Consider the following 12,522-nt stretch of genomic DNA (forward strand, 5'->3'; position numbering starts at 1 on the left):
CCAGTGGGTTCTTCCCTTCAGAAAGGGGACTTAGACAAGGTGAACCCACTGGGTTCTTCCCTTCAGAAAGGGGACTTAGACAAGGTGACCCCTTAACCCTCCTATTTATCTTGCCAATGGAAGGTTTTGATAGTTTGATGAGAATAGCAATACAAAACAGATGGATCAAAGGTTTTCAGATACATGGTAGCAATGGACAAGTTAAAGAAATTTGTCATTTGCTATATGCATCTGACACTATCATTTTTTGTGAACCTCAAGAGGACCTAATAAGATTCTACAATCTTACTGTTTTTTGAAGCTTCCTCGGGTCTGAATGTGACTTGGGGGAAAAGTAATTTATTTCCAATCAAGGAGGTGGCCAACATTTTGAATTTGGCAGATATTTTGGGGTGCAAAGTGGAGAATACGCCAACAGTTTACTTAGGTATGCCTTTGGGCAATGAACACGAGCATAAAAATTTGGGATGGCATTGTGGAGATAGAAAGGAGATTAGCAAGATGGAAGGCTCAATATTTGTCTATGGGAGGCGGACACACTCTCATCAATTCAGTGCTAGACTCCCTTCCTACTTATGCAATGTCACTATTTCCATTACCCCCTAAAGTTTTGAAGAAGCTGGACAAACTAAGGAGGGACTTCCTTTGGAATGGATGCAAAGAAATTGAAGGCTATAACCTAGTCAAATGGGAGATAACCTTGAAAAGCAGAGACAAAGGGGGTATGGGTAATAGAGATTTAAGGAAACAAAACAATAGTCTTTTGATGAAGTGGTTATGGAAGTATAATGGAGAGGAGCAAGCCTTATGGAAGGATGTCATTGGATCCAAGTATGGTGAGTACAATCCTTGGTGCAGTAATGTTAGTGTTGATGCCTATAGGGTGGTGGTCTGGAGAACTATCAGAAACTTATGGCAAAAACTTGAAGCTACTACGTACATTGAAGTGGGAGATGGCAGGAGAACTAAGTTTTGGACAGATGCATGGAACAAACAGATTCCTCTAAAAGAATCCTTTCCAGATCTCTTCTTACTATGTAGTAATCTAGATGCAAATATCAATGAATGTTGGACAGCACAAGGGTGGGGTGGGATCTGATCTTCAGAAGGTTTTTGAATGACTGGGAAGTGGAGAGAGTGGCCAAATTGCTAGAGCTATTAGAAAAATTCTCTGGCATCACCAATGCTCTTGATTCTTTGAGATGGAAACATAGTAAAGATCGGGTTTTCATGGTTAGCAGGGAATACAAAATGGAAAGTCCCCAGCAACGCAACTCTAAGCAGAGTTTGTGGAGAAAGGTATGGAGAACCTTAGCACCAACTAAGATAAAATGCTTTACATGGTTGGTTGCTAGAAGGGCTTGCCTGACACATGAAGTGCTGAGGAGAAAAGGAAAGATTATAGTATCTTGGTGTTCACTATGCGGGAACACAGCGGAGACCAACCAGCATCTATTCTTGCATTGCAACTTTACAACACAAATTTGGGCCATCTTCCTTAGTCTCACAAAGACAAACTGGACCATGCCCGAGCATACTGCAAACTTGTTGAGTTGTTGAATAAGAAGAGGGGGGAGCAAGAGGCAAAAGGCATGGTGGAGGATAATTCCACATTGCATTTGGTGGACAGTATGGAAAGAAAGAAATAGTAGAAACTTTGAAGATAGGTCCAATTCCATTCAGAAGGTTAGATGGGATTGATTTGTATCCTTTTATTTTTGGTGCAAAGAGGAAGGTTTAGAGGAAACAGAACAGAATGTAGAATTATTAGGATCCTTGTAAGTATTTTTTTTTTCTTCCTCTTCTTTTGTTCCCCTCTGTTTGCAGGTCACCAGCATATCCTTAATGCTGAAGAATACAACATTACCATTTTCAAAAAAAAAAAAAGACTTACCATACTAAAAGCTATAAGAAGATGATCCCTTCTGGTGTCCCCCATCCAATAGTTCTAGATGCAGGAGATTTTAGCATGTTCATAAGTAGGTGGTAGATATAGAGGATGCAATAGGATAGCAACTTCAATCACAACATTGCAGGAAATCAAATTATTTCCCAAATTTAGAACACCCCGGCAAGGACACATGTCCTTTCAGAACCTAAATACTTAGACATAGAAATGTGTACACTTGAGAATGTTACTTTATTGCTCCCCTGACCAACTAAGCTCCCATTGAGATGTAAATATGTAATGACTACTAGACTTTTAAACTATAACAATATATTAATAATGATGACAGAAGAATCTTTTACATTAGGATGTCAATGACTCCCCCACCTTTATTAAAGTATAACTAGGACCTGTCAATCATACTATGTCATTGTAGAACAGTTTTCTGTGGATGCTCAACTATGGACAGAACCAATCGTTCAGTTGAAATTTCAGAGAACACGGTTTGCTAAATGCTACACATTGTTAAGTCAAGTAAGAACTTTGAAATTATTAGAAAGGACAATAAAATCATTTCAGACTATGACTCTACTACTTATCTTCGATGAGGAAATTTCACTTTTGTGTTTTTTCTTCTATTTTTAAATATTAAAACATTATTCACCTTTCATTTACTGGAAATAAAGCAACAAAAACCTGTACTGAAGTTCATAAGTTACCAAAATCACATTCGCTGCTGTTATTGCCACCTTTTGCAAGCAATTTCTGGGTCCATCCACAAAATTCAGAAAGAATCAAAGCCTTGTCGGTTGAACCAAGGAAACTTTTCAAGTCTTCAGGTGTTTTTAGAATTTTGAAGGGAAGCTCTTCTGGCAACAGAGACATAACATAATGGACAGATGACAATATATTCTGCACACGAAGTCTTCCCATATACTTGTAGGAGTGTGAGTGATGATAATAAAATATTGTTATTCCCTCATCAGCTCCAACTGCATCTGCCAGCATTCTCTCACTGCTTCTATATAAAACCATCAGCTTCAGTGAAGCAAATCTTCCTTGATCATGAGAAACTGCGCCAGTCAACTCCTTCATAAGGGACCGAGACTCACCCGACCCTAATCAATAAGCAAACTCATCAGACAATATATAGAAGTGCATAAGAATCTAATGGAATATGGTTGCACCCACGTGTCCCAATTACCATGTCTCCAACAAAATAAACCCTAATCAGCTTTCTGTATTATTAGAGCTAAAGGATGGGATAGAGGAGCAACGCATTAAACTAAAAAAAATAGAAAAAGGAAAATTGTACAATTGTAACAAAAATAGTCTAACATGGAAGCAATCACTAATTTTAAATCAACTCAAAACAAATAGTAGCAGAATGGTGACAACCAACTGAACCATGGGTGTTAAGCTGGAAGGTAATAAAGTCATACGTAGCTAATGAAAAATCGGGTGCCCCCCTTTAGAACCTTAAATTGTCTAGTGATGACAGATTAAACCTAAAAAGGATATTAAGGATTCGACAGGTTATCGTGTTATACTCCGGCCCACATTTGATACTGATAGATGATTCAAATGGTTTGTAGCTCTTAAGGTCCTTTTCTGTGACAACTTGAGCTTAAGTTTCACTTTTTAGGTATACTCTAGCCCACATTTGATACTGATAGATGATTCAAATGGTTTGTAGCTCCTCAGGTCCTTTTGTCTGACAACTTGAGATTAAGTTTCACTTTTTAGGAAATAGAGGATGAAAGCATATCTTAAGCCGAGGGTCTATCGCAAACAAACTCTCTACCTCCAAAGGCAGGGGTAAGGTATGCATACACACTACCCTCCCCAGACCCTATTTGTGAGATAACACTGGGTATGTTGTTATTATTGTTGTTGTTGTTGTTGTTGTATAGGATGAAAGCATACAAGATTTTTGCACCTATAGCTGGACCCAAGTGACAACCAGAAGGCCATTAAAGAAATTAAAAATAAGGAACAATGACAACCTGATTTCTAGCACTATACTCAATTTCATCGCAAAGTAGCCACCCTGCACACCTCTCAAAACTTCTTATCTTTACTGAACCAAAAGCATAAAGCTTGAGTAGACAAAGTCCCTTATAATGTCCAGAAGTAAAGCTGAATAGCATTCTGCACAATCCTTTTCGAATAATTTTTTTATTAAAGAATAGCATCTAGACTGTGCAATAGATGAGTAGTACAACCCCAGTAATATGCACCTTAGTACACTAGCTACACGTGAAAAGAACTATAGAAATTAACCATCCTATCTACTTGCTGTACATTCTACTTCTTAAACCAAAAGGCTATGAGAGCTAAATATCTATGTTTTGAGGTACAAATATTTTATTTTATTTTTAAAAAATTGGTAACTTGTGTGTATAATAGACAAACCAGTACATAGGTTGTATTGATACCATATTTAGTTATTTACAAATGCACTTCAGGTATTCAAAGCTAAGTTGTAACATGGGTGCTTTTTTTTGTTTTCACCACTGCAGGGCAGTCACGCAACTCTGCACAACTTCGGCCACACACACACAATCTTCTAGGAACTTGGAAAAATTCAAAGGCATGAGCGAACAGCAAGAACACAAAGTTTACAGGATGAATCCCAACCTTTTTATTATCTCTCTGATATATACAAGTGGAATTTCGAAATTTAGAAGGCTTACAACTGAATAATGCCTTAGCCAAATTTCTGCCAACAAAAAAAATCTGCCTGGTGACAATTACAAAGGGGAGGAGCGTGCCTGGCACATGTCAGCTACACAAAATCAGGAACAATATTCTAATACTAAAAATCTTCCTACACCAATAATTACACATATTTGAATTTTGGCTCACCTGCCCCATGTGCCGTGCACACTAATGTAACCAATGCACATGCCGCGAAAATGGCCAGCCGACCCCATGCCATGCACATGTTCTTTGCTCAGTTGAATTTCCTCTTCCAACACTTAAAATAGTTTCCACATATCTTCCAGCCCATGCCATGCCCATTGCCTACGAGCTTTGCCTTGCACCCGTCTAGCTCATGCCAACACACCTGCCTAGCCGAGTCATCCAACTACTTGCACGCATGCTAAACTCATTCAAGGTTGCCTTGACTTAGCCGTGTACCATGTCATAGGCATAAAACCTCTGACATTGCTTACGAAGCTCACAAATGCCCGTGCAAAGGGGCAATGCACAAGCCCTTGACAAGTATCTACCGACATCAGTCATGTTCGAACCTTGGGGTCTAACAAACCACCGCCACCAGTTGAACTCGCCGTCCTCATCGATGTTGTTTTAAGATAGACCCCAACCTACTCTTTGAACTGCCAAAGCTTTGTACTCTTACTCCCAAATCAAATCTCCCTCGAACTTGCCATTCCTTGTGTGTGCACCTATATTGCTCGAACTCTTCAAAAAGGTCGACGGGTGCAAGTTAGATCCTCCAAAAATGGTGTATTTTAAGGAATCGAAACAAGTGCAACAGCATTTTTGGAAAGTACGAGTACCTTAGGTATGCACCACAGGAGGAGCCCTCTTCATTTTATGCCTACCCGAATCCTCAGCATCTTCAATATAAGGCTCAAGAAAACTAACATGAAAACTATGGTGTACCTTCATCCTTTCCGACAACTTCAATTCACAGGCCGTAAGATATGGCACCTAGGTCTAACTCAACCTCTAAAGCTAGCTCACGATGGCAGGATTGCCCAAGTCCGTATAGGCAAATCACCCGTCAATTCCCCAACCAAAATGGGACTATAACCCACTCTAATATAAGCAACTTCACCTATCCTCTCAACGACTTCAAACGGTCCATCATACTTGGGAATCAATCCACTATGCCTCTATTTACTCACAACTTGTTTCCACTTCTTCATGCATTTTTTGAGCCTTATGCAAATTGTCTTACACCTCAACAAGCATCTCATGCTTGTCCTTTGCATAACAGTAAGTAGTTCGACACTTCTCTTGCCTCTTTTGATTAGCGACATCTAGTGTCTAATAGATTGTCTGCCTAAGACTAACTCAAACGGACTCATCTTTGTTGCCGATGAATTATGTAGATTGTACCAAAATTGTGCCATATCTAACAAGTCCACCTAGATTTGTTGACTTGCTATCACAAATGCCTCAAGTATTCCTTCAACAAGTGATTAATTCTTTCTGTTTGGCAATTAATTTAGGGATGATTGGTCATTGAAAACTTCAAATGAGTTCCCATCAAGTTGAACAATGTTGTTTGAAACAGACCCGTGAACTGCACATCCCTATCACTCACAATATCACTTGGCACCCTAAATAACTTGACTACATGTTTATAGAACAAATATGCAGAAACTTTCAATGAGTATACAATTGATAACAATGAAGATAGATTACTTTGAGAATCTGTCTACTACCACCATTATAGATGACTTACCGTCAACCTTCGGAGACCCACTAATAAAGTCCATGAAAACGGACATCCATGACCTTTCTGGAATAGGAAGAGGCTGCAACAAACCTGCCTCCTTCTTACATTCAGTCTTGTCCATTTGACACACAAGACAAGTCTTCACATAAGCTTCAATGTTGTCCTCCATCTTTGGCCAGAAATAAACACAAGATAGCAAGACTAGCATCCGTTCTACACCCAGTGCCCAGCCCAAGTTGTATTTCTGAAACTGACAAGTTAAACATCACTATAATGTACTTGACGGGTGATGCAAAACTGTGGTGGGGGATCAGGAACGCAGACGCTGAGATGGCTGGCAATTTTTTAGCATTTGGATAGTGTTCTTGATTTCCTGTAGCTGACATGTGCCAGGAACGCCCCTCCCCTTTGTAACTGCCGATAGGCAGATTCCTTTCTGTAGGCGAAAAAATTGGCCAAGGCATTATTTATTTTTTTGAGACGGTTTGGCCAAGGCATTATTTAGTTGTAAGCCTTCCAAATTTTTAAAATCCCTTTGTATATATTTGAGAGATAATAAAAAATTTGAGATTCATCGTAAACATTGTATTCTTGTTGTTCATTGTTGCCTTTAAATTATTCTAAGTCCCTTGACGATTGTGTGTGTGGCTGAAGTTGTGCAGAGTTGCGTGACCTCCATCCTAAATACAACTCAGAACATCTATAATATTAACTGAATCTTTTGAGTAGGTTTGTATACACCAAAAAATAAAAATTCAAAAGATAATTCAGCTTGATCGTTAAAGGAGTTGCCAACATCCTCAAAGCATCTGGAATTTATTTCCTTCGAATTGTCCACCAAATACTTACTAGGACAGTTCTCCATCTATCCCTATATATTGCCTGAGAACCTGATTCCTCCCAGCTGTTTAGAACATCAATAATCCTTTCGGGCATTGTCCAAAATATCCCTCTAAGGTCGATGAACATTCTCCAAAGTTATTATGTAATGTTTTTGCAATGTAAGAATAGATGATTAATTATCCCTGCTTTCTCACCACATAGATAGCATCGGGAGCATAAAGAGATCTTTCTTTTCGCCAAATTCTGAAAAGACTCTCTGGCCAGCAGCCAAAAAAAACAAGAAACTTTGTGTGGGATTTAGTCTTCCAAATGTGTTTCCATGGCTAGTTTGTCACCTGATGGATGGTCTGATTCATTAAGCTATATGCAATGCCACCTTAAATGAGGCCCTGTTGTGTCCCAGCCACCATGATTTATCAGACTCCTCCAGTAGGCCACTGAAGAGTTCTAGTGCCTTGTAAAATTTTGTCATCTTCTGAATCTTCCATTCGTTTAGCAATTTTCTTAAGGTAAGAAGATCCCATCCTTGGTCTGGACTAAGTTCTGCAATATTCTTCTACTAGTGAAAAAATTAGGACGGAGCTCTCTTGTAAGCTACCATTCCCAAGCCTGATGTCCTTCCAGATTTATACTCTAACAGATATATTGTTCTTCAATTCAGGATATAGAGCCCTTATGGATCTCCATTCTCCACAGACTAACTCCATGAGGTGTATTTACATCTTTGGTCATCCATATCTTCCTCCCCATACTTTGCTTCAATGACTCTTCCCCATAGTTCTGAATCTCATAGTCACTTCATTTTAAGAATTTTGTTCTGAATTTTCACAATTCTAATACCCAATCCTCTCGGATTTTTGCCAATGATAACAACTTTCCACTTAAGCAGGTGAAAGCCTCTCTTTTCCTTATTTCCTAGCCATAGAAATGTCCTGATTTTATCAAGTCTATTGATGCCACAAAAATGTGGAAGTGCATCTAACACAAAATTGATAAGAGTGAGCCTACCTCCCACAAATAGGTATTGTGACTTCCATCTAGTCAGCTTACTTTCACATTTTTCTATAACATTGTTCCAAATCACCTTCGATTTTGACTTAGCTCCCAATGGCATTTCCAAGTAGATAGCAGGTATAGAGTCAACATCACCACCTAGGATTGTGGCCAGTTGGGCAATATCAGGCACTTCATTGATAGGATAAATGCAACTCTTCCTCTAGTTAATGTGAAGCACAGATATTCCTTCAAATAACACTAAAATTACTCTCAAGTACTCTAATTGCTTTCTATTAGCATCACAAAAGATTAGCATATTATCAACATGTTGTAGATGAGTGACTCCTAACTTGCTACTGTTATTCCCGTTCATCTCAAATCCTTTTATCCAACCATAGGAGCTTGTAGTCTTAATCGAATTCTTAAGACTCTCCATTGCCAAAATAAATAGTAAGGGAGACAAGACCTTACCTAAGATCTCTAGGAGCTCCACGTGATGAGAACGAGAAAATGACATAAATAGTCCCTTAACTATAGGAGTAGGTCTAAAATGTCCCTTAATTATACACTTAACGGATATAGTCCTTTAACTATTCAAAAATTTATCAGCTTTGGTCCCTTAACTATACACTTACCAGTTTTAGTCCCTTAACTATAAACTTGCCGATTTTAGTCCTTTAAGTATTCAAAAACTTATCAGCTTTGGTCTTTGTCAATTTTTTTTAATACAAATAGCTTAGGTTTATATTAACAGAATCCATGTCTCAAGAATTTAAATCCTTTAGCAGTTTTTTCTATTGTTTCTCTCTCTCCGCTACTTTTCTTCAAATTAACCTTATGCAAAGAACCTTAACCTCAACGATTTAAAATAAAATTCACGAGGAAAGAAAATATAAGTCATAATTTTATTCAACGGACGATAAAATGAAGCATATTATTGCTACTAATGACTTGAATATGCTAAACTTTATTATAAGAAGAAAAACATTATTACCCGTTAAATCCAAAGTTTGTACTCTAACGACTTCATTGAATAATTTTTTCAGAAATTGAAATTTATAAAATGATAGATTTGTAATTTTTTTATTTTTTTTTAAATTGATCAATTTTATTTCTCTATTCATTTTATTTTACGTATGGAAATTTGAGTAAATTAAATAAAATCCGCACTGATCAGCATATTCAAGTGCGGATTCAAGTCATTAACAACAATTATATGCTTAATTTTATCCTTGTTGAATAAAATTAGAACTTATATCTTCTTTCCGCATTTATTTTATTTTGAATCGTTTACGTTATTGTTCTTTTCATAAGAATAGTTTGAAGAAAAAATGGTGGGGATTAGAAACAACTTAAAAAATGGGTTAAAGATTTAATTTCACGAATATTTCTGTTAATATAAACCTAAGTTATTTGTATTTAAAAAATGGGCAAAGACCAAACTTGATAAGTCTTTGAATACTTAAAGGACAAAAATCGGTAAGTTTATAATTAAGGGACTAAAACCGGTAAGTGTATAGTTAAGGGACCAAAATTGATAAGTTTTTGAATAGTTAGGGGACTAAATCTGTTAAGTGTATAATTTTGGGACCATTTTAGACCTACCCCTATAGTTAAGGGACTATTTATGTCATTTTCTCTGATGAGAACAGAGAAGCTCAAAATTGAGATACAAGGTTCAACCTATTTGATCCATTTGGATCCAAAACCCATCCTTTCCATCATATAAACTAGGAAAAATACAACTAAAATGATCATATGCTTTTTCAATATCCAGTTTGCAAAGGAATCCAGGCTTATTTAGTGTGATCCTAGAGTCAACTGCTTCTTTTTTTTGAAACTGGTAAGGTTGAATTCTTCAGCATTAAGGGTATGCTGGCTACCTCCAAAAAGGGATAATTACAGGTTTCCTATCAAATCTATAAGCTGGTCTATATCATCTATACAAAGTTGTTTACACCAAAAAAGTAGAGATACTATACAATTCCATTTAACTTTGTGAACGGAATTGGATCTATCTTCAAAACATCTTCCATTTCTTTCTTTCCAGATTGACCACCATACACATGCTGGTATTAGCTTCCACCATCTCTTTTAACTCTTACTGCCTCCCCTCCTAATCCAGCAGCTCAACAGATCTAATGTATGTTCTGGCATTGTCCAGTTCATGCTTGTGATGTTGAGAAACAAGTTCCAAATTTGAGCAGTAAACTTACAATGCAGGAAGAGATGGTTATTTGTTTCCCCTGTCAAGTTGCACAAAAAACACCTAGGAACCAGTTGTCTGCCTTTCTTTTGTAGAACTTCTTCTGTTAAACATGCTCTCTTTATCACTAACCAGGTGAAACATTTTACTGTTGTAGGAATGTCACTCTTCCAAAAGTAGTTCCAATTATATTTTGGGGACCACCAAGACAACATCCAGGACCTTTCATCCTTAAATGAAAGTCATTTGTTGAGAATCCACAAGCTTTGATGCTACCCCTTCTAATCTTTCGGTTAGTGCTTTTGCAAATAGCTTGTAAACACTACCTATCAGATTGATAAGCCTAAAATCTCCCAATTCCTTGGCACCTTTCTTCTTTGGAATTCATGCTATGAATGTTGCATTAAACTTCTTTCGAAAAATTTCCTTATTGGCTTCAAAGTATCTCTTTCTTCTCTTCCACATAATCCACCATTAGGATTGGTGTAGGGTTCCCGTTCCACAAATTTCTTTCCTTCTAACTCATGACATAGGCCCTACCCACACATGGCATGACGCATCCTTATTACTGAACCAAAGCTTTGAGGAATCACCTCACAAACTTACTATCTTTTTTTCCAAAAGAATATGACAAATCTATCTATCACTACTTTAAAAGCTCACTTGAGTATAATATTTATAAGAATAAAGCTTCAATTTGCTTACTATCCATGTGGTCCACTAGTTCATTAGTAACACAAAGAACATTTAACATTGCAGCACTATATGTTCACAAAGTACATTTAACAAAATATCTTAAGCGAATGGACGCTAAATCACTTCTAAAGAACCTTTGTGTCAGCGCCTCTTTTAACCATAACAACTATACAAACATCTAAGCATAAATGATATCAATTTTGATTTGATTCAAAATAGAGGTGGGTCTGTCTTGTAGAAAAATCCTCAATTTTCAGAACAGTTCTATTTCAGGAGACAAGTAAGGTAAAAAATAATTTCAATGTAAAAGAAGATTAAAGGGAAGTGGGATTACAAGGGACAGTAACCAAAAGAAGAAGATAGGGATGGAGGCGAATCTGGGAAGAGTAGTTTAGCTTCGAGATGATCTGCCATTGGACTAACGAGTTGCTGCTGCCGGCTTCAGCACCATCGGCAAGAAGAAACGCCGCCGACGCCAATATTAGCAGTAGAAGCAGGATTCTAATATTCGTCCTCATTTTCCGACGAGAAATATCTCAGGTTTCCAACCACCTCATTTTTACTTACATTCACTAGGTGACCTTCGGATCGGCCCACCAATTTTTGAGCTACATAAATTTTAGGTAAATTACATAAATTTCATAGTTTTAATATGAAATTACAATCTATCCCTAATAAGTTTCTAATTATATTAATTCTTAAAAATTAAAAAAATCGGATACAATAATTGAAGCTCGAATACATTAAATATGTACTTCGGATACACTAAATAGTCTATGATACATTAATATGTAGCTCGAAATACATAATAGGTAGCTCGAATACATTAAATACTGGCTCGGATACATTAATATATAGCTCGGATAGATTAAAGAAATAAGGGATTTTGGAGATTTTTAAAAGTAATAGGGGATAATGGAAATAAGTGAAACAAAAGGTGTGTATTTCTGTAATTTGTCCTAAATTTTATTCATACTTTTTTCTATTTTACAAAAATTCCTTAAAATACAAGTCATTTAGATATATAAGTTTTATTTGGATACATTAGGTTTGACACATTGTGAAAGCTGGTTGTTGCGCATAATAAGGAAAATAGATGGATGTTGCGCTTAATAAGGAAAATTAATCTAAAATTGATTCTAATTTCCACAATTCACGCATAAGTAATTGTTATTAATTCATCTCAATCTGTAACAGATTCACAAATTTCAAAATTTAAATTTTCATCATTTTTATCAAGCTGTCATCGCAGCCCAAATCGTGAAGAATTCAAATTACTCGACAAAATTGGTTGATACAATATAAATATATCGATTTTGTTGAGACATTCAGAAATATGGGTAAGCGAGATGAGTTATGAAGGTTACAAAATACATTATGTATTGGAGTGGTACTAAAATGTGATTATTATTGTGAGAACCTCCATATTTATGTTTCACCCTTTTCTTCCTATATGAA

The 12,522-nt window shown here is 36.8% G+C and overlaps 1 protein-coding gene across 2 annotated transcripts in view; it reads right to left on the bottom strand.

Moving 5' to 3' along the window:
• Window positions 1-11,634, bottom strand: part of LOC125830616 (uncharacterized) — a 49,696-nt gene extending 38,062 nt beyond the window's left edge. Inside the window, exons 1-2 of one of the 2 annotated variants that reach the window (XM_049509793.1) lie at window positions 11,399-11,634; window positions 2,608-3,006 (exon numbers count right to left, since the gene is read on the bottom strand). In XM_049509793.1, the coding sequence (XP_049365750.1) occupies window positions 2,608-3,006; window positions 11,399-11,582 (583 nt within the window). In that variant the 5' untranslated portion in view covers window positions 11,583-11,634. Of the gene's footprint in view, window positions 1-2,607; window positions 3,007-11,398 lie in introns of those variants that run through there. The other variant, XM_049509794.1, reaches the window with a different exon arrangement.
• Window positions 11,635-12,522: the final 888 nt, after the last annotated feature.

This window comes from Solanum verrucosum, unplaced genomic scaffold (genome assembly GCF_900185275.1).
Source record: "Solanum verrucosum unplaced genomic scaffold, falcon-dt-bn FXZP01000027.1, whole genome shotgun sequence".
In the NCBI taxonomy this organism is placed as follows: domain Eukaryota; kingdom Viridiplantae; phylum Streptophyta; class Magnoliopsida; order Solanales; family Solanaceae; genus Solanum; species Solanum verrucosum.